This window comes from Bombyx mandarina, chromosome 18, assembly GCF_030267445.1.
Source record: "Bombyx mandarina strain Sakado chromosome 18, ASM3026744v2".
Taxonomy (NCBI): domain Eukaryota; kingdom Metazoa; phylum Arthropoda; class Insecta; order Lepidoptera; family Bombycidae; genus Bombyx; species Bombyx mandarina.
The window spans coordinates 4,177,768-4,201,988 of NC_143224.1; the positions used below are offsets into that span (position 1 = coordinate 4,177,768).

The window sequence follows — 24,221 nt, forward strand, 5'->3', positions numbered from 1 at the left end:
GATACACTGAAAAGAGAAAATGATATGACAGAACATTTCGGGATTCGAATTAAAACCACAGGGAGGGATTAATTTGAATCCCGCATCCAATCCCGCAATCCACACATTTAAGGGATTTTATGGTAACTAAGACCTTTAGGTCAAGTCTTATTTTATTTTTAATGAAAACTTTTTTATATCAAAAATGATATTATGAAACGAAATGAAGTTATTCATGAAACATGGAATAAAATGAAATGATAACGAAATGAAATGAGATTGGATGAAATATAGTCTCAGTAAAATGGTGGTCATTTACTGAGACTATAGTACGGAGAATACACACACCTATAGTATAGTAGAATTATTTTGTCCGTGCAGTTTGAGTCATAAAAAATCGGAGCGGTGCAGCGAGTATTTCGCTCTCACTCACGAGCCTTATGGACGGGCATAGTGATGCGCATTATTGTTGTCGATAAGCGTTATCGACAGTGTATTTATTTTTGTTATTTTGTGGGGTAATGATAAAAATGAAAGAAAAAAAAATGTGTGTGTGTGTGCAAGTCACACACGGTAGAAGTGAAACTTATAAAAAATAAGAATAATCGCAAGGGTCAACCCCCAACTACTCCGCAGTGCAATGGAGCAGCCTCACCCTGGGGGAACCGCCTGCATGGTCACGGTATCTCTACGCCAGGTAAGTATGAATTATCAAGAGAAAATTTCTCATTTGTTATCAACAGATGCGCTGCACGTAAATTCAACAATTCCTGAATTGCGATGACGAGATGTTATACATTTGATAGACAGACGTTCTCGAGCTCGAAACTAAATAGAAATAATTGTAAATTATTTTTTATAGTATGAAGTAGCGCACTCTGTGAATTGATGTTTAACTTCACGTTTCATTTTTTCGTTTCATCGAGTTTGAAATCACACCCAACAATTCTAACGAAGTTTCACTTCAAAAATCAACTTACACCACATAGCGCCGCAGTAAGTTAGCGAGAACGGCAGAAATTAACACTATAACTTTTCGGGATCTATTCTACTATTCTCAATTCAGTGAAAATTTTTAACACATTGTTGCAAATAGCACGTGCTTGTGCTGGTATACTTTTGCCAACAAGCAAAATACTTGAATAAATCCTGCCGTTTTGGTACAAAACAATGGAGTTGTCATTGTGTCACTAAAGAAATTCAGAAAGCGAATGCACAAAATCGCATTTCTCTTCGACATATGTACTATAATTTGCAGGTAGGTACAACAAATGACTCATAACATAAAAATGTCTCACCACCCTTCCTATACCACCCCGCCGCCGTGCACCTGCCTTCGATGACTCATTTGTTTTTATCGATAATGGCGTTGCGCTCGCGCAACATGTTCACCGCCCTATGAGCTATGTTTTATGACCCAAACTGCACGGACAAAATAATTCTACTATATTGAAGAAGAGACACTTCTAGAAAAATAGTACATTGGTTAATAGGGTTCTGAGAAATAAGAATGGTATGTATGATGTTGTGAATTTCTGTTTCGATATTACTTTTTTTGTGACAGATGACAATAAATGTCATTATTGATGATGTGGGATACAAATTTACACTTACAAATCAGAAGATAAATAAAAAATACGCAATCATTGCTATCGTTTATTGATTTAAAATACAAAACTTAGTGACATAAAGCTCTATCCTTTTATTGTTACATTGCCTGCGAACTGACAATCCGATAGGAAATAAACATTTATAGCTCATCGCGCGCACCACCAGCTCTTACAATCAAGTGTCCCTCTTGTCACAGTACAAATAAATATATTCGTTTACAATAACACCCAAGCGCAAACATTCTAGGGCCGTTCTCGAGTATGTAGTTTTAGTACTATAATAATTAAATGTTGGTGTTTTGTGTTCTCTATCAGTTAACTTCACGACTAGCTCGTAGTTTACACAGCGTCCGTGCGGCAGATTCCCTCGGCCGTTACTTAAATTAATAAATAATACATTACGGTCGTTGGGAATTAAAAGAAAAATGTTCCATGTCACATATAACATGCATGTTCATTGTACAACCTGTATATTCTCTATACATACATTTTTATTGTGTCAATCATACAATACAGTGAACTAAAATATAAGTTTTAATAGTGTAGATATCATGTATTTACAATAAGGTACTGAAATGAACACAATCTTAGAAGTTTTTTAAACGGAAACCTGCCCTGACTTGGTAATGTCATCCTATTTCCGTATTGAAAATTAAATATGCATCCCATACCTAAACCTTATACATCTGCTAACGATCCCTAACATCATGAAGCAATAAAGTATTAGACAGTACATTACATAGTGAATAATGTATAGTACAAAAACAGTGAGATTAGAAATAGATTCAAATCTACAAACAACTAAAACCGAGAGCAATACGCATTCGAATAAAATACAGTACTATAATTTGAAAATACTTTAATGCTTCATGCGCAAAACAAAGAGCCTTATGTTCTTTATAAAATAATACATGTTATTATAGGAGAGGGGGAATTTTATAAAAATTCATTATAATATCTCACAGTATGAAATAATTGGCTATCAATTTATTGGCCTCGGCCACTTCTTTATGAGCACACCTTTCAGTCAATTCAACTAAATTAAAATTTAACTTAAAATTTCGCTAATCCGTGTCCACAATAAAGTCGCCGAGGCTAATAGGCCCGCCACAAACGAGCGATTAAGCACGACTTTATACACAATTTTCAATATTTACATATTTATGAAAAATATAAAAGTTTTCAATTCTTACTTATTATTTATAAATTTATAAATAGTTATCAACGCATTTAACACGTAATTATTATGTCAATATGTCTTTGTTCAATTATATGCAAAAATTTAGTTTAAAATCGTTGATCACAGTATAACATGGTACAATAAGTAAGGCTTACAAAAGAAATCGTGGTCAACTAAAATAGTTGCCTAATAATCGTAGGCAATAAAATAGTTACCATTAAAATCATTGAGGAACTGCACTGTTTAGTTGCTCTTGTGTGGCGAGCCGTTCACATAAAATATTCCGGCACATTAAGGCAGTGTTCCAGTGTACGCTATACAAAATATTTTAATTACAAATATTTTTTCGAGCAGTCTGTTGCATTGAGGTTTTTATACTATTGTAGATTCAAATCCAAATTAGTTGAACGAGTCATTAATTCAGTTTAATTTAGTCCTATTTTGAAATACCCGATTTTTTATTAATAAATATTTATATAATATATATATTTGTTATATTTATATATGTTTCAACATTCGTAACCTACATGTACATTTTCGTGGTTTACAGATGTTAACTATTCACTATTACTGTTATACGCATCGTTTGAATAATCCGATGGGTCAAAAATAACTATGTATATATTTATTTTGATACCGGCGGTTGAAAGTGGACCGCCGCAGTCGACTCTCAAATTACCATTACACAACAACACTGAAATGCGAGGGCGTCGTTTTATAGATATATATATATATATATATAAAACTATAATCATAAACACAAAAGATGTGTCGAATCGCAACATTTATTTACACAAATACAAATTGTCAGTGAAATTTTTATTCATATTTTGTTTACGTTAATGTTTTTTTTTTTATAAATCAAATTCTGATTGGCCCTTTGTATTTCAGTCATCAGTTGCCGACAGTTTAGAAATTATATAAAGCTCGCGTTATTTTATATATAACCGAAAGAAAGCCTAACTAGCCATAGATCGTAACTAAACTATACATTATCCAGTTAACGTTGCAGTCTGTATCGATTAGTCCTGTTTACTATTTTTTTTTCTTCTTTTAAATATATATACAATATTTATTTACTACCATATTGCGTCCTTGATATGCATTGCGTAACAATAAAAAAACGTAGCCTTCATGCCCCCGTCGCGTCCGGTCGCTCAGAACAGGAACGGCACGATCGCCCGGAACATTCTTCTAAGTACTGTCGTTGAAGCGATCAAGAACAAATAATACGAGATACACGGTCACCACAACAGTTTACGTTTGTTTTTTTGTTTAACAGTCAGACTTATCGCGCGTCATATAACGTACGTTACGAACCAACACTGCAGACGCCCGACACCGGACGATACCGTTCGATCGCGGCGTGCTCGCCTCCACCGACACACACACACAACTGTCGATAGTCCGCGCGCGCGTGGGTCGCGCGACAGCCGCGGCGGTGCGGGGGGCGCGGGGGGGCGGGGAGCGCTAGTGTATAGCGACGGGGCTGTGCGTGCAAACTGCGGGCAGCATGTCGTCATCACGCCGCGCGCTTTCAACGTCCATCCGCTCGGCGCCCCACACACGTCCAACGCCCGCGACTGCACCTGTACCGTATACGTACAATGAATATAAAAAAATCTATAAATTTTTATACATCCAAAAAACAAATGCGTTTTTGTAAGTGGACACCAAAACAAAAAAATTAAAAAGGCCGGCTTTTCTTGTTTTTTTTTATCCATTTAATTTTGAATACAACTCTCCCTTTGCAGCGGTTAAAGACTAGCCAAGAAATCGACTAGTGTAAATCTCCACAACTAACCAATGCAACGTGCGTCACATTTTATATCTTTAAATTAGTTAGAAATAAACAATGAACTCATAAAATTTCAAATCAAAAGCGAGAGTACATTTATATCCCATGAATCGTGAGAACTAGATTTATCATCTTGAGAAAAAATTCTAAATGTACTTACAATTTTGAATCAGATCTGATTACAAAATTGTAATATACATTCTTTACTTTTTAATAAAATAAACAAATGTTATAGTGTTTCTGAAGCAGTAATATCAACAATGGAGTTCCTGGTTCTCATGAAATCATTATGGGCAATCGAATAACTCATTTATCTTGATCTAATTCTAACAATCATGCTCCTTGTATTATTTATTTATTTCACTTAAACCTAATTCCTTAGTTGAACACTGATGTGTATGTCGGTCAATTCATGCATCACTTTTTTATTAATTTATTAATATATTTAATTACATGTCCATTTATTACAGTTTCAATACGATATATTTTTTTCTAAAAGTAATAGTGTTTTTGGAGACATCTATGGGGATTCTAAATTACTACAACTAGACAACGGTAATGCACAAGTATAATAAAAATCTGCAACTACCTAATCACGATTAGATATATAAGTTGAGAGAATTTATAACATCAAATCCAAACAAAATGTGTTTGTTTGTTCATCCAGTAGATAGGTTGGAATCGCATTTTATTTACTAAAAAGTAGCGTTAATTACTAAAAACTTTCAATGTTGCCAATACACGATCTATGAAAGAAATCTCAGACAGTAGCGCATAGATAACCAACCAACCATAAGTCATTCTTTCATATAGTTCAAAGACTGTGCACTGTAAAATATTGAGTTACAAGAATAGAAATAGTACTACTAACCAAGATTATACAAAGATTATAATTTTTTTTAATGAACTGCATCAACCGTCTACTGGTAGATTTGAACTAATTCTTTGATTGTCTTCTATCACTACGGTAATCAAAAATAATGTGTTATGTTGGTAACACTGAAATTTCAGTGTAATCATAGATAGGTGCAGATAACGCGTCATATATTTCTAGACATCAGAGGCACAAGCTCGGATATCTACATTTTCAATCACGTGAAAATGCGTGTAGGAACGAATATTTTCAAAAGATCAAACCCGAACTCGTGATCCCAAAGTCTAGATTGTAAGAAAACGAAACAAAAGCCATGCCATGTAAAGCGCGGGAACGGAGAGTGGTGGGGGAATGTTAATGTATCGGTTACGTGAACGTTAGGAGAGAGTCGGAGCGAGCGCGGCTAGTGACGGGTGTGGTCGCCGCTGGCCCGCGCGCGCTCTAGTCATCGGGACTCCGACGGATCTGTCCACACACATTCCAACAACCCAATTTATTTTATTTAAATATATTTCTAATACACGTGTTACTAGAGTAACAACGTTTTCTACTAAAATAGTAGAAATCGCGATTGATCTACTTAAATATGTGGTTGTTTGAAACTTCTCTACCGTACCATCATGATATAGCACCAAGCATAAAATTTTTGTATTAAGCGTTTTCTTCTAAAACTTCGAGCTTGTAGTTTTTTGATACACCAATGTTTTAGTAAAATTAATTTCGGAAAACTTTATATTTTTTAATACCGTAGTCCTAAATTGTTAGTCAATAATATACTATTTGTAAACATTTTTCCAAACATTCATACTACGTCAGAGTTGAATCCACTACGAACACCACGCACATGGATTTTGTCACAAAACAAAAATCATACAGTAGGTCCAGTGTGCTTAGCGCGAGTTTTTTTTTCTTCTCGATCGCGTAAGTTAACACAAATTTATATGGAGTTTGAAAAGCGCCCGTAGCGGCAAACGACGGAAGCTGTTCCAACTCCATTCAAATTTCAGTTAACTTTAACGCGATCGAGAAGTTAAAAAACTCGCACTAAGCACACTCCATAGCTGGCAACATGGGAATCGGGTGAATCCTTTAATTAATTTCCAATACTTCAGCGGTCCAGTAGTTTGTAAGGTTGCAGCGACGAAGCATGTCATGGCTGTACGAAACAATAAGCGTGAAGATGACTTACACACACTATTTTTAAATGAAATGTATTTATTACATGAACGTAAGTATGATGAGAACCCAAACCATTGTTTTGTGTCACAAGTAATTGTGTTAATTATTTTTAAAACTGAGTATGTATGATATTCAAGGAAAGTGTCGTTTGATTTTCAAAAATATCACATTAAATTTTTATGTGAGCTATATTACTGTCATTATACATAATATTATTTTTGACTATTCGAATACTTTACAATTTTCGTAGTCACATACACGACTAAAGTGCTATTTGTCTAAATAATCAGAAAATAGTTAGAATAATATAATTCTTTGTCAAAACATAAAATCAACATTTGACATAATTTATCTTTATTCTTATAACATTCCATTCCCATGACAACATGTAAAAGTGAAGCTATGTTTTACTATTATTAGGGGAATTCCCGAAAAGTCTTTTGTTTTTTAAGACTTTTTTTTTCTGCGGCCCTCCAGCTTTTGTAGTAAATTTACTCAGCCCGCAAAGGTATGTAATTCAGAGAGCCCTTGTCTACATTGTTGATTAGCGCGATATTCAAACGTCATAAGTAAAATAAGGTCGCAATGGTAGTTTTTATTATGTACGGGATGTTAAAGTTAGACGATTAACGTGTGTGTGTGTGTGTGTGCATGAGTGTGGGTGCGTTATTGTGTACGTGTGCGTGTGTGTATGAGTGTGTGTGTGTGCGTGTGTGAATGGATCGTTCTAGAGGCGTGCAGGCGCAACTAACCGTGCTGGTGGTGCGAGGTGGCCTGCTGCTGCGTGTTGGTGGACTCGTCCGCGGTCCGCTTGAAGAAGTTGTGCTGTAACGCGTAGTAGGGGGTCACGCGCTGTTTCGGGTCGTACTCCAGCATGCGGAGTATGAGGTCCTGGAAATAGAGAAGAAATATATTAGATCACATGTACGCCGCAACTTTTCGGCATTTTCTGTACATTTCCGCGGTCATATGTGTCTATTTTACGAAATCTTTCTATGTAACTTTGGATTGGTCTCATTGAAAACAAAAATTGGCGCTGTCATTATGGTAATGGTAAAAAAACAAGGATAAATAATTATGTGTATATTTACTTTATTTATGTATTTCTGAAACCAAACACATACGTATATTACATTAAAAAATAGCTAAAACAAAAACCAAACAAGTTTCCATCATCAATGTCACAAATAAGTGAACAAAGAAAAATAAAGTTTAATACCTTAAACTTAAGGTAGTCGGAGACGGAGTGCCCGGGCTCGCCGCGTCGTCGGGCCGCCGGTCCTCCTCCCTCCACGCCGAGGATGTCGTGGAGCCGCCTCGTGCCGGGTGCTCGGTACTTTCTGTACCCGCTGTTGAAACAAACAACAATATTTTAACTCAACTCTTTGACCGTGTGACCTACCTAAGGCTTGATCTACTAACACTTCCGACCTAAGTTCAGGAACAAACCACGGAATACCATTTTGACGTCTAATCACGCCTTTTTTACTGGTGGTAGGACCTCTTGTGAGTCCGCACGGGTAGGTACCACCACCCTGCCTATTTCTGTCGTGAAGCAATAATGCGTTTTGGTTTGAGCCGTTGTAACTATACTGAGACCTTAGGACTTATATCTCAAGGTAGGTGGCTGCATTATCGTTGTTGATGTCTATGGGCTCCGGTAACCACTTAACATCAGGTGCGCCGTGAGTTCAGAAAAATTAAAAAATGAACAAAATTTTTTCCATTACGGACTCAGGACTTCGTCGGCTGGTAACACTATCCTAAATATAGCCTCCAACGAATCGTGCTATGTACGCTTAGTTAGATGAATATCGACTCGTGAAATACAATTTTGTTTAGTTTGTTTCGTTTCCCATGTTAAGCCACATAAACGAATGTAATCACGTCTGCATATCACGACTATCTCAAACAAAACTGAGCTGTAGAAATAATAGCTATTGATGTTATATTTAAACAAATGGAGGGTAGTGTCATAATTACAAAAATAGATGTTATATTGTCTAATTTCGGTGACGGATGTGATTTTAGGACATTTTACCACTGCCCCTTGAAAATCAACGTCACTGACTTCATTCTAATCACAATGAATACCTCAGTCGCCGAAAAACAAGTAAAAACGCTTTCTTAATTTTACAGATTAGATTTCTCCCATTATATTTTTCATTCATCATTCTACTTCCAGTATAACAGACGTTTCACCAATTAGGCCATTGACGTTATAGCGGTTAACTTTGGATATTTCAGCAATAAATTTCATATACTAAGCAGATTAGAAGCCGCTGTGCACACAGCACATCTATTTTTTAAGTTTTTGACAACTACCCTCGCGATCGCATTTTCGTGTTTTAACGAAAAGGTTATTTATTAAATTAAATCAAAATTTAAGCAAATTTTGTGATAAGAATAATATATACATAATGCATCTTCATTAATCAGTGGCAAGTATTATGGAACATTTACAAAATTTACAATAATACAGTAAAAAATATATATTAAGTATATTTAAAATTAACTAAAACTTGATCTTAAGCTTGAACTATACTAGATATGTTAACAAGTTTTACCTTCCATCTTTTCCATTGACTTTCTTCAAAACGTAACCACCGCCGTCAGACGCCGGCAATTTTTCGAAGAACTTTCTCGTTTTGTGTGCCTAAGAACATTAATAATTAATTATTATTGATATTTTACTTAGTGCTACTGTAATACAGTCTAGTAGTCATTTAATGAAGAATAAATAAATCGTTCACAGAAGTAATACCAAGTCACGTACATCGCTTCCTCAACATTTTACGAAATCAGCTTTGTCATCAAATGTACGTGTACACTCGTGAACTTCACGGTTTTGTTTATTCTGACGTAAAATTCGAACCATGTACCGCGACATAAGTTTATAAATTTTAACACGCAATCAGGGAAATCTTTAATCTCTGCCATAAGCTGATATTTTACAAAATTCAAACTTAGCCTGTCTCAGTTTTTTTTTTTACTTCGGAATTATATAATCTGTTCTGTATCAAACATTTTTTTTTATTGCCCTTGTAGGCAGACGAGCATACGGCCCATCTGACGGTGAGTGGTTACCGTCGCCCATGGACTTCAGCAATGCCAGGGGCAGAGCCAAGCCGCTGCCTGCCTATCAAAATCTACCGTCATATCGGCTGATTTCGCATTTTCTTTTACACTCGAATATGACAGATATATCAGCACCCCCTCTCTCGTCATCTCGTACAATAAAATCGCAACAAACCTGATCTAGTAAATGATCCGGTGGCATTCCGAGAACCTCGACGATCTTGTTCATCTGATCGACTTCGTTGGCCCCGCTGAAGAGTGGCTCGCCCGTGTGCATCTCGACCAATATACAGCCGAGCGACCACATGTCTATCGCGAGATCGTATGGGATCCCTAATAATACTTCCGGCGACCTGTAGAACCTCGACTGGATGTACTGGTATATCTAAAATGTCAAAAATACAATATCAGCGTGTTAAATTTAGTTTTCCTTAGTCTTTATTAAAACGGTACAATAAAAGTATTTTAAAATATTTTTTTGCAATAGGTATTTTCCAGTTTTTTATTATTATTCGAAAATTAAATATTCTTCATCGTCATTCTCAGTTTTATTAAAACGAAAACTTCATTTATTTTATTATATTCCACACACTAATTATCGCGAGAGTAATCGCGCGTAACAAAACAAAAATACGCCTTGAACTGATAACCGTTCATATTTTATTTATTTCAAGTCCATTAAAACTCATGAATGAAGTGCCATTATCGAAACAAGGCAATCCTTTAATTGGGATGTTAGATAATAACGAATTTACAAGACACAATTTACGATGATCCTAGGAAACATCGGATCCTAAATCACAGGGCACTGACTGATGTGATTTATTACAACTAGCGTATAGAAGAACGGCAAATATGAATTGTTAAAAATAATTTCGTTTTAGAGCATTCGATTCCTGATTTAGATGCCTAATGTAATCATGTAGGAATTATAGAAATTCAGATTGATATGATTTGGCCATTTGGTAGTTATGTGGTTTTTATATTGGATGAATGGCGATATAAACTCAGTGTTCACCCGGAACCGAACTTAACGGATCACGTAATTAGAGTAGCCCATTAAGGGGTTGCAGACCAAGAGCTTAGCTAAGTTAGTTTAATTTAGCTCACACAGCTATAGTAATTTTTCATACAAACTACGTAAGCTAAGCTATGTGAAGCTAAATCAGTTGCGTATGCCGATCCGCTGTTGCTACGTGAGCCAAGCTAATCCTCTCTAGCCTCACGTTACGCAGATTTTTGTCACCATTTAGTTTTCAAACTGAACTAGTTGTACAATAATGACTTGGCTTTTGCTTAGTTGTTGATGTGCACGCAACAAATTTCTAGATTAGCTGCCTTAGCTTAGGCGTCTTATCTTTGTTTCGCTGTAGGTTATCATTTAGTTTGTACCGGCAAGACACATCGGTCCAAGTTTCAGATGGATGACGAAAAAACAATAAGCAGTTTTATAGATTTTTATCATATAAGATCTGGTCTGTTATATCAAAGCTCCGATACGACCTAGGACTTTACCAAATAGGATAGATCTCAATTCCACATCTTTTTTTAATTGCTGTGATGGATGGACGAGCTCACAGCCCACCTGGTGTTAAGTAGTTACTGGAGCCCATAGACATCTACAACGTAAAAGCGCCACCCACCTTGAGATATAAGTTCTAAGATCTCAAGTATAGTTACAGCGGCTGCCCCATCCTTCAAACCGAAACACATTGCTGCTTCACGGCAGAAATAGGTTGGGTGGTGGTACCTACCCGTGCGGATTCACAAGAGGTCCTACCCTCAGTAACATCTAATAAGATTCCCTAGGTTCTTCTCAAAACGAATTCCATTATTTCAGATATTGCGGTAGAACAACATCATGACTGTCATAGCGCGATCCCACTGAAGCGTCGCCAGCAGTATGTGAGCCACAAGCACTTAACGGATAAAGCCGGTGGACATTTAGGTTTCTAACGGGTAATGTAGCGAGCGAATTGTTCTTTGGGCAGTTCGTCACCTGCCCAGCACGCCCCGGTCAGCGATGATGACCGAAATGATAACCGAACTACATTGCCGCGGGGCATACGACATTAATAATATAACACGACTGAATTAATATCAGGTGGGCTGTGAGCTCGTCCACCCATCTAAGCAATAAAAAAAAAAGTTCTCGAGTGGAGATCACGCAGCGGAAAACGTATCGTGGAACGCCCCCTGGCTAGCTGTGTGCTGCGATGACCTCCGAACGGTGGTCGGCAAGAAGAGGATGAGGAGAGCCGAAGACCGGGCTCAGTGGTGTGGATTGGAAGAGGCCTATGTCCAGCAGTGGACGTCTGTGGGCTGATGATGATGATGATGATGATGATGATGCATTATAAATGTATGATAAGCTATTCATTAAAATGGTCAATAAAAAGTTTGTCCCGATTCGATCTTTTATTTGCCGATTAAAAACATATTTTTATAAAGCATAGTGCGGTTTTTTTTTCCTACCCATGCTATTCTAGAGAGGCTATTTCAGCTTCACCCTAACGTGTAGGTGAGCTCACGGGGCTCAAACCGGAGTGTTGCTAACACTGGCCCTAGTAAGAGCAGCGCTTCGCAGAATCTACTACAGGATTGGAAACGCGACCCACTGAGAAGGCTGGTATTTTAGTAATTTAAAAAATCTGGTGAAACATTGTAACAAGTACTCACCCTTTGTCCTAGTTGACACGAACTGCCGAAGTCCACGATTTTTATCGCTGACCGTTTTGGATTACATAGTAATATATTTTCTGGTTTAAGATCACAGTGAATTATATTTAACTCTGAAATTTTAAAAAATACAATTTAAATTATCATTAGACTTAATAATATCATACAGACCTCCTATACGCAAGAAGTGTTACAGTGAGATCAGTCTAAATAATGATAAGTCTATCATTAAAATATCGCTCTTAGTGAATAATAATAAAAATTATTTATTTATCTCATTACAATAACATGTGAATCTTACTTTACTAATTCAATCATTCGGTTCATAACTTAACCAACGATTGTATTGTTTAAGCAATCAACAATTTTTATTTTAACCCACTAGAGGAATATGTGATGATGGGGATATAGAATGAGTACTAAGCGGTAGGCAGCGGCTTGGCTCTGCCCCTAGCATTGCTGAAGTCCATTGGCGACGGTAACCACTCACCATCAGGTGGGCCGTATGCTGGTCTGCCTACAATAGCAATAAAAAAAAATAAAAAAACCATTAGGTGTTACGTGGCTACCGATGCTTAAGGACGTGAGGCCGAAATTTCAATCATATTATATACAAATATAATGTAACCATAATTATAACACAATCTTATGAGATTTAATTATTGTATAACGTAAAATAACGATTCAAAGTTCAACATTGACATTCATGCGATCTTTCGTGACATTGCCAGATAACAACTAAAACATACGTGAAGGTGTAATAAGGGCACAGTTTCGACGATATACTTAATATAGTAGTACTGCTGGTCAGGGACGTCTTAAACTAGGATGGGGCCCTTGGGCACACAAGAATTTGAGGCCATTTTGGAAAGTAAAAAAACCGAATTATAATAACATTTTTTTACTGAGTTTGAGACCATTTATTATAGGTAATCAAATACAGTATGGTATATATGTCATTAATGATATTAGAATGCTGCTGGTTTTTTGGTAACGATTTCGATAACGGTTTCTTTCGGGGTTTCTGTTGAGCAAAATCTTCTATTATAGGCATAGTATATGCCTTTTAAATACCTTCTGATTACTGATTTGTGAAAAAAGTGTAATGTGCCCGACAAAAATGTTTTGAGAATAAACGTGTGAGAGAAATTGTCGGTCTTTCGAGGCCCCCTGAGAATGGGGGCCCTGGGCACGGGCCCCGTGTGCCCTTATGGTAAAGACGGTATTGCTGCTGATGATTGTTCAATTTGGAGTTCAAACGGAGCCTAAAACGTATTTTTTTCTGGTCAGATAAGTGAACGAGCTTTCGGCCCATTGACCCTATATATGAGGCCGTCAGCGCAAAATTGGCCTAAGCTTACCATAGTTGGTATGGAGGTAATTAGGTTTGAATTTTGAATGAATTTGAATTTGAGTAGGCAAAAAAAAACAATACGCGCAAAAATAATGTTTACAATGCTGTGTTATCTATGGGTGAAACTATGGATAGGCCGGTTTTGCATCAAAATTTATTATATTTTAAATAAATTCCATTATACGTCATATAAGCTTGAATATGCAAAATTGTGGGTTAGGCCACTTTTGCGCTGATGGCCTCATATATAGTCACCCAACTTGAGACATGAGTTCTAAATCTCAGTTTTTATAGCACAACGGCTGCTTCACCCTTCAAGCCGAAACGTATTACTTACTGGTTCACTGCAGAAATAGGCTAGGCTGTATCTACATACCCATTCGGGCTCACTAGACGCCCTACCGTCAGTCTAAAACGTACAGTCAAAACTTATATTTATAGAATAACACAAAATCGGCACTAACCTGGTTGACTAAGGAACAGAAGCGCGGTGCATAGTTGCTGCGCAAACTTCCGGGTTAGGTTCAGTGAAACACCTCGGAAGTTTGTGTTTCGGAGCAAGTCGTAAAGGTTGTACGATAATAACTCGAACACTAGGCACAGGTGGTTCCGCCACATAAAGTGACGTTTCAGTTTTACTGGAAAATGAAAATGCATATCGTGACAGCAACGTGGAAACAGGAAAATCATTAAAAAACACTAACACACGACTGGCGACGTCGCCGTTAGTTTAATTACAAAACAAATGTACGGTAATTCCCCCTATAACACAGTAGATTGGTTTCGTGTTATAGAAGTATTCACGCGTAACGCGCATGTGTGACCCCTTATAACGCGTTATGTACAAATATAATACAATATAACCAATGTTTTTACAATTCAAAAACTAGGAACACAAATTTATTAAATTAATTTATTTTTATAACATCACAATTAACACAACGCGCAAAGGTACGCGAAATTAATTATGCACTGTAAAAATCATTATAAATTACACAATACAGAAATACAAATAAAGTGTAATATCCCCGCGTTATAAGGGGGAATGCCCGTGTTATACGAGGAATTGAAACCGCGTATTATGAATATCCGTTATAAGAGTACCGTGTTATAAGGAGGATTACTGTACTCTATTCAATTTTGATAAGGTGACTAGGTAAATTAGATACAAGTACACGATTCTTACCTATATAATACTTATTCTCAGCATCCGCTCTGTTCATCATTTCTAGTAACTTGACTTCTATTTGTGCCTGATTTAGGAAAGGCTTCTTATTCTTAATAATTTTTATCGCTACTTGACACTGTTCCTCATGGTCATACGCTTTCACAACCTGGAATAGAAAAGTAGTTTACCTGTATTAAAACTACGCAGTTACATCTTGGTAATCGTTTTTGTAATGTTTTATATTTTGAAAAGAACCAGACACTCGTCGCTACGTGGAAACATTAACAGTTTAAAATTCCTTGAATTGACGACTATGTCAACAATGCAATCTAAGAAATTCTTGTGAGAAAATATGGGTTGCTTCATTCCCATCACAAAACTAGGATGGAACTACTACGTGAGCATCAAAGTAACTGAGATTTGCGGCCAACGAAAGGCGGGAGGGCTGTCCCAAATGAAAATATGAAAAATTGTAGACTAAAATTGGCTAGACTAGATTTCAAAAGTCATAAGGATCGTTACTATATTACCGACACAAAATAGCAGCAGGCTATACGCTCTTCTGATGTTAATAAGCAACCGAAACTCTTGTACACACCCCAATGAAATTACTGACATTAGGTTGAAATCTGCATGGTATAATATACTAATGAGTATCCTATTATTCAAAGCGAAAACTACGATTGTTCACGGTCGAAATAATAAGGAGGGTGCACCAGGCAAGGGAATGAACTAATTATGCTTTACTTAGCAAAGCATAATTAGTTCAGAAAACTAATATTACGGACCGATAGTGGCATAGTCCACTACGATTGCGAGACTAAGCTGTAATTCATTTTGACTTTGGTAAAACACAATTCTTTTTCTTTTCTATCAGGTCACAGACATCCACTGTTGGACAAAGGCCTCTCCCAAGCCTCGCCTCAAAAATCGGTCCTGCGCTGCCTACATCCAGCGGATACCCCGAACCTCAATAAGATGTCGATTCATCTTGTGAGAGGTCTATCCACGCTACGTCTTAATAATCTTAATAACGCAATAATAATGTTTTATAATTACCTGTCCAAAGGATCCCTTTCCGATCGGTGAGGAGATCTCGTACCGGTCGAGGAACTTCTCTCCCTGCTTAATAATATAATCGTGATTATCGTCATCGTAACCGTCATTGTATAACTTCTTCTCCTTCTTGTGCGAGCCATCCTCGCCCAGGTACTGCTGCGCTCTCCGTTTTTTCTTCGCGTAATATACCTGTTAAAAAAAAAATTTAAACATTTATAAAATGTTTTAAAATAATTCAACACATAGTAAACTAAATGAAAGTTAATAAGTGAGTGACTGCGATAATAATAGTAACAATAATTATTATTATTATAACCGTATTATATTTATATTTATAATTTTTTTTTTATTGCTTAGTTTGGTGGACGAGCTCACAGCCCACCTGGTGTTAAGTGGTTACTGGAGCCCATGGACATCTACAACGTAAATGTGCCACCCACCTTGAGATATAAGTTCTAAGATCTCAGTATAGTTACAACGGCTGCCCCACCCTTCAAACCGAAACGCATTACTGCTTCACGGCAGAAATAGGCAGGGCGGTGGTACCTACCCGCACGGACTCACAAGAGGTCCTACCACCAGTAATTACGCAAATTATAATTTTGCGGGTTTCACTTTTATTACACGATCTTATTCCTTCACCGTGGAAGTCAATCGTGAACATTTGTTGAGTACGTATTTCTTTAGAAAAATTGGTACCCGCCTGGGATTCGAACACCGGTGCATCGCTCGACACTAATGCACCGGAAGTCTTATCTCTTAGGCCACGACGACTTTAAAAAAACATTTTGATTTCGTATTTCCCAGTTCTCAGCAATAAATCATGGTTAAAAAAAATCATTAAAAAAAATATTTTTGAACAACCATATAAATATGAGATGTTAGGATAACCTGTCGAGTGTCAACCCTACAGATACCGGGGCAATAACCAACACAAATCCTAGGTAATACAGGTCGTATGCGTTATAGGAAATGAATAGTTGAGGGAGCGCGGGAATTCGGGTGACGGACGTTGACCCAGATATGAGGCTGACATTGATCGACGATGGGTCACGATGTGCCGGTATAAAATATTTGTACAGAACCTGACTACCGAATTTGGAAATAGGAAGTTCATTGCTACATTTTTTTACGAAGCTGATTCATATTGTGAGTCATTGTTTTTGCGAACTCCATACCTGGCTTAAAGCTCGGGTGAACAACCTGAATCGTCGGCGGTGGTTTTAATATTGGTGTAATTTCACGAAATAGTTTCGTGCCGCCAACGACGTGCACTAATCGTTATGTGACCTCGATATGTCATTCGGATTCTGTTACATAACTTCGGTTTGACTTAGCAGTAATAACGTCGAATGCACGACATTCGCATCGTGCCGGTGCGGAAGTGTCGCATATCGACTCGGCCGAACGATAACCCAAATATCCGACAGCGACCTACATATTACGCCGTATATTTTACAGACGACCGAGCGCGGCCCGACAGCCGGCAACCGGCGTCACTTGATGGGATCGTCCGACCTATCTACCGTTTCTCTTGTCTGGAATAACATTAAAACAAGAAAGACGATTCTTTTAATGAAGTTTATTCTAGGAATTAAGACCGTTATGTTATGGTAAGGTGGTGATGCCGGATGAGGATGATGTGTTAGGCCAGTGACCGCGGCACGTGGTCGCGAGATGAGCGCGTCGGGCCGGGGAGAGACGGCGCGCGGCGGCTGTCATTGATTTTCCCCGTTTCCCCCTCCGCCCCTCGCCGGCTCTACCTCCCCCCCTCCGCGTCTCACCCACTTCCAGCCCCCGATAACGAGGTTAACGGGCGACGTGAGCGTCTCCTAAACTTTAATTATACCCGTACACCCGTCGTACATGTTTAACCCGGCCTCTATTCAACGTTTTGTTTGCAGCACACCTGATAGCGAGATGTGATCCACTGTACGGTTCGAGGTTAACTATCTAATGGACGTCGCGCCGGAGATGGAAATGCGAAGAGCGAAACTAACACCGTGTCGGTCGGAAGTTACCGTTAGATTCAAATCTGTAAACGACATCTAGACTCGTGAGCTGCCGAGAACTTCCTTGAATTATTCTATGTAAACAATATGATGGTTAAGCTCATCACGATTTACGAAAGTTTATATAGAGAAAAACAATAATTAAATTATACAACGCATAGACCGAAAGAGTTCTCGTTTATTAAAAATAATAATTAGCTATTTTAAATTAGTATCTCCTTCTGTATGGATGTCATAAGAGTTTACAAAGCACAAATTCAGGCCACCTGTATACATCAGACTTCCGTATCATTCCATGTACGGACACCAAAATGAAGAAATTTCATCTTAAATGATTTAAAAGGAAAACTTGAATTGCAAATCGCAATCCGGATCTCTTGATACAGAAAACTAATAAGGTCGCAGGATTGGACAAGTACTATAATATAATAATATTATTATAGTAGTTGAGAGGAAAAATGAAATAGACTGACGACCTAATGTTGCATCACCGACTAAGAAGATCGCGACCTTACCAGAGCTTAAATTGCGACGCAAAATAATAATAAACAATACCTAAGTGGCAAATCAATTGTTGTTTTTTTTTTGTGTATTTCGATTATAAATAGGCAATATTGGTAATTTCAATTTGTAAACATAAAAGTTGTAGTAAAATTTCTCAAGGGAATTTATTTATTCAAAACTATATGAGTTGTAATTTTTATTTTGAAGTTTATGTTTCATGTAATATTTACCATCCAAGAAATGGGTATTTACGTTAACATAAAAATAAACAGCGCGTAATAGTTTTTATTTTGGGCTTGGTTCTTTTATTCTTCATTTTATTATCTTCGACATTTAGATACTTCAAATATTAACAAATTAAAATGTTGTCGTTTCTAGTCACTGTTATCCAAGCATCGCCGTGTCCCGTTATTCAATTATGTGGTCCCGGCAATGCGAAGCCGGTCTCTTCCCAATAATATATCTTGTCCATTACTTTTTGGGAACGTAACATTTTCGCAAGATTCACGGTCAAAGGTTTTTTTTTTTGCAGAAAATTTTCGTCTATAGCAAAACTGAGTCCCGAAAATTCATTTTATCACATGCCAAGATTAAAATTTTATATCCTATTGGCTTTAATTTAGTTGAGCAATAGCTGTTTTTCCGTACCCACTCTTTCCCTACAAGAAATTAATTTTACAAATTTTATTTATAATATCCATTTTATCACAAGAGTATTTAATAATTACTAATTAATAAAACATTTAATAATTATTAATAATTAAATCGAAAAGATAAATAGTTTACCATTACGTACAATTTTTTTATTGACATGCACGATATTTAACTATTATATTTAAAAATCATATCCATAAAATTAGACAAGTCCTATAATAAGGCATATAAATTTCGATTATTTTCATTATTAAATATTAATGATAAAAAAAATGGAGAGTATAACATTACGATTAACTAAATAATGGTTTAATTGTAACATATTATATTAAAATATTTCTTAAATAAAAACAGCAAAATTCTTGATCAACTCGGCGTAATCAAATGGAAACGCTATAATGAACTGCTGTATCAAAAATAATAGGCAGGCGACTTAAGTGCATTGTGATTTATTTGACTTCTTAGCACAATAAGGAACAATAAACAAGCGACGAACGCAGAAAATGAAGTAGTAATCGTGCCAAAAACGAGCCCAAAGTTGTGATGATTTAGCAATTCTATGAGATTTTTATTGCATGCATAATAAAGATATTATGTTAGCTGCATTGCGTTGCATTCGATTAACAAATATGGAAAAATATAGAATGAGTCTGAATCTAAGGTCAGATTTTATGTTCAGATAACATACAAATCCATAGATAGCGTTTCCATACTTTTAAAAGTGGTAAAAAAGCCTCAGTCTTCATACTGTTTCCCAAAAGCTATTAAACCTCAAGCACGAGTCACCGTCCTCGCCGAACCCGTCGCTTGCGACGAAGGGCTCGACGAGTAAATTAACCAATAGACACAGCCCACTGAATTTCTCGCCGGATCTTCTCCAGTGGGTCGCGTTTCCGATCCGGTAGTAGATTCTGCGAAGCACTGCCCTTGCTGGGGCCAGTGTTAACAGCATCCGGTTTGAGCCTCGTGAGCTCACCTACACGTCAAGAAGCTGGAATAGCCTCTCAAGGATGTCAGCATAGGTAGGGAAAAAAAGAAGCTATTAAGTATTTCTTGAGAGGATTGTAAATAGACTGCTTGGCCCTGACCCAAATATTGTTGGTCTCGTTTCGCGATGTAAGAAATTACCACCATATACTGTGGAGCTCAGCTTCTGGATTGCGTGAAAGAAGATTTGTGTAAGGGGGGAGTGAGCGAAGAAACGGCAGATGATAGAGGAGTATGGAAGGAGAAAACATGTTGCGCCGACCCCAGGAGACTGGGAGAAGAGCAGGAGAATGATGACTGTAGAGCTCAGCTTTTTTTTGGCTTAGATGGTTGGACGAGCTCACAGCCCACCCGGTGTTAAATGGTTACTGGAGCCCATAGATATCTACGACGTAAATGTGCCACCCACCTTCGAATAAGTTCTAAGGTCTCAGTATAGTTACAACGGCTGCCACACCCTTCAAACCGAAACGCATTACTGCTTCACGACAGAAATAGGTAGGCTGCCGTCGACAGCAATAGCAGAAAAAAAAATCCACACTAACTATCGTTGCCGTAAACTACTTTTATACTTATTTTCAAAGAGGCGACACTACTCAGTTTACTGCACAATTCGGGGCATTGTGTGCCCTCGAACAATCCCAGAATGCGCTCCAGTTACAACGAAGTTTATTTATATATACACAAGCTCGTGACGTCATTGTGATATCATCTGAATGCACCCGATGATGTAACGATTGGATCACTCGGGGGCCTGCGTCGAGTAACGTTTCGAAACGTTGGTGGTAGGTGGTAGGTATATTTAACAGCTGTTCATGAAAATATTTCATGTTTTTTTTTTATTACACCTCGGTTCGTGTCAAGACGATATCTTCTTTCGCAGATTCGCCTATAAATAAACTAGTGTTCGCTCTTTCGTTAGGAATTCGGAAGTTTCGAGACGGTGAATGTTTTTCTTAGATTTAGATTGTTACAACATATTTTCGGTCAGAGTTGAGTATTATTTTTCTTATTAATTTATCTAAATGTTTCCATTATTTTTTTTGATAGATAACACTACTTTTTGTCCATGCCATATTTTTTAATCTAGTTATATAAAGTAAAGTAACTGCGTATATTGTCGTCCATCGCGCATCTAATCGAATGAGGTAATAGCAATGTCTTTCCCTGATACTCTTGCAAAGGTTGCTGGCAAATTACTGGCATTTCGAGCACACATGAATCCAACTCTCCGTTACATCCACAACGTAAAGCGACCAAAGAGTTCTAAATTAAAGAAATAACATTCCAGTAATAAGGGTAAAATCTGTAAAAAAAAATTTTTTTATGGTTAGTTTGAAATAATTGTTGACCCGCAACATCCAGGTTATTTCCGGTTCCAAGGATGCGACAGCTGATATTACAAATGAAACTACGTCCACATATCTCATGATAGGTGGCGGTACTAACCGTGTCATGTTTATGGGCCCTGATAACCTAAGATGACCCGTTATAACAACGAGAACAACTTCGACGCCCGCTTAAATTCACATTCCATTTCAACGAGAAAAGATCGAAGCAGGTTTCTCTCCGAGAAAATTTAAGAGATTGGTAGTTCATTTTTCATAGACACTCTGACGCCGTGAGCAGTCGTAACGCCGTGATATGCAAACGAGAATACGTCTCCTATCGAATTTAGACTCCGATTTACAGTAGAACACGACGACTAGTATATCAATTAAAACGAGGGAACTGTACAACTTTATACCATTAACACCATAAAAAGACAGTTATTGCGAGAAAATTTGTGCAATCAATTAGGAGTTTTAAGAGGGGTTAGGGGTGTGTGCGTGCAGAGTGCAACGACGCCGGGAGAGGGTGGCGTGGGGCGGCGCGCGCATCTGTGTGCATTCGGCATATTTACCCCGATAGTGGGCGGGCGGGTTCACTGACCCGACCCAATGCAAGGCCCGCGTACGTAGGCCGCCGCGACGCACACGTCCGGGCCCCGTTTCATTAGTGGCACCGCATACACCGCACATGCAAAAAGCTAACATCGTACGTCAAGTGGGCACGCATACTTTACAATCATCGAGTTCGGTGCGTGTGTATGTACGAGCTGTTATGAGCAAACAAAAAATTACTAAAGTCTACAAATTTAACAGTCTGTTCACGGATTAACTTAATAATTAGTACGTGTCTGGTGTCGTCGTATATCCATAAATAGACCGCCAAAGGGCGAAGATCCAGCTGCCCGAACCATATCGATCTCTCGTGTTTATTTCCGACGCCAGTCTAGAACAGCTGATTTAAAATTTATAACACACTAAGTTCGTTCGTTTGATCGATTAACAAACCAAAGTACGTAACAACGTATTGTATTCAAACAGATTAATGTGTAAGAATGAAACGTGCACTCAGATAATTCCGAGCATTCTAAACGCATCGCATTGTTTAGTCATTGAGTACTGTGCAAACATAGAACTATAGTTATAGTGGTATTTACGAAAACCACCCGTGCACTCGTTTCGTTGCACTGCCATAACCTACCCCAGGGGCGCCCCTCGTTGAGGCAGGTCCGGCCAGACGCTTTTGATGGTGCATTTTCATAACCGAGTAATGAATCAACAGATTATCAGTCTACGGTGGTAAACAAATTGAATAAGTGACGTCATTCACGATTTATTAATCGTGTAACGAACATATTAAAGCAAGTAATAGAGCAATAGCAACGTTTAAACTGCCCGAGATTATGTAAATGTAGTCGATACTGTATGTAAATGTCCCGAGACGGTCCCGACGATGACTTTAAATGCATTTACGCGTATAGTTATCACATACCTCTTTCTTGCCAGTGACAAAAGTTATTCATTTGGAAATTGTTTACGTATGGCGCCGTTCCTTCGTTCTTTATTCATGGAAATACATTGTTTTCTTTATATTGTTATAAATGTATTATAAAACGAATTTAAGTTTCATTCAAAGTTACATTATGATTATAAATATATTCGATCGTTTTTATTCTAAACAATAACAATCTACTTTCAGTTAACTTGTAATCTGGACATTACGAATCATACTATATTTGAAAAATTCACTGATAAACAGTGAAGTAGCCAATAAAACGGTCCATTTCGAAAATTGTCTTTTTTTTCAAATCCAATTATATCTAACAGTTATCGGTATATAATAAACAAAATTTCTTAATTAAATCAGTTCTCACCTTCGGCAATAAATCACTTACAAACTTTCATTATGAAACGAGATTAAATTTAGCCGATAACTTCGTATTCAGAAGAGCGATTAGCAATGAAAGCGATGCATAAACCTTGAGCCTACCTCAACTTGAACTGTGTTCATCATTTAGTTTCGGAATTTGTAGTTTTTTTTTACATAATGAGAAATACTTACGGCCCGTCTGAAATTAAGCTACCGATGTCCACAATCACTACAACGTGTCACATTCCTAGAGACTGGTGGTAGGACCTCTTGAGAGTTCGCGCGGGTAGGTACCATTACCCTGCTTATTTCTACCGTGAAGCAGTAATGCGTTTCGGTTTGAAGGGTTGGGCCGCCGTTGTAACTATACTTGAGACCTTAGAACTTATGTCTCAAGGTGGGTGGCGCATTTACGTTGTAGATGCCTATGGGCTCCAGTAACCACTTAACACTAGGTGGGCTGTGAGCTCGTCCACCCAACTAAGCAATAAAAAAAAATACTTAAGGTAGACATTTCTATATCACTTATCCTGACTTGGCCCTGGATATCACTAATTCGAGTTTGATTTTTCCTTGCGCCGACCCTGCATGTGATGGGAACGCGAAGAATTCAATCTCGGCGGCCCGTCGCACCGATCAACCCGATCCTAGCATCATCTCACTACGATACGAACTCGTTCTGAACGAGAATTTCTTAGCTATCTCCAAATTCGGGCCTTATTTTATGCCAGTTTTGGGACCTACAAAGCGGACCTTCGGATAATAAATAGCAAGACATTCACGGTGACAGGAAAGTGGCCACTGCAGTGGCGGAGACGAGGACACGGCGGAGCTTTAAAAGAACAGCGCCTGGTCCTCGTCGCGAAGGTAGGGTCGGAATCTGTCACTGCCAACCGTCATAACTACGA

The 24,221-nt window shown here is 37.7% G+C and overlaps 1 protein-coding gene across 6 annotated transcripts in view; it reads right to left on the reverse strand.

The window, feature by feature from the left end:
- Window positions 1-1,622: 1,622 nt before the first annotated feature.
- Window positions 1,623-24,221, reverse strand: part of mnb (minibrain) — a 127,648-nt gene continuing 105,049 nt past the window's right edge. For 5 of the 6 annotated variants that reach the window (XM_089735000.1, XM_089735002.1, XM_089735001.1 and 2 more), the window contains 9 exons: window positions 15,959-16,147; window positions 14,918-15,065; window positions 14,196-14,369; window positions 12,378-12,490; window positions 9,874-10,083; window positions 9,188-9,276; window positions 7,840-7,969; window positions 7,373-7,511; window positions 1,623-4,358 (listed from right to left, as the gene is read on the reverse strand). In XM_089735000.1, the coding sequence (XP_089591126.1) occupies window positions 4,240-4,358; window positions 7,373-7,511; window positions 7,840-7,969; window positions 9,188-9,276; window positions 9,874-10,083; window positions 12,378-12,490; window positions 14,196-14,369; window positions 14,918-15,065; window positions 15,959-16,147 (1,311 nt within the window). In that variant the 3' untranslated portion in view covers window positions 1,623-4,239. Of the gene's footprint in view, window positions 4,359-5,811; window positions 5,907-7,372; window positions 7,512-7,839; window positions 7,970-9,187; window positions 9,277-9,873; window positions 10,084-12,377; window positions 12,491-14,195; window positions 14,370-14,917; window positions 15,066-15,958; window positions 16,148-24,221 lie in introns of all 6 variants that reach the window. The other variant, XR_016324635.1, reaches the window with a different exon arrangement.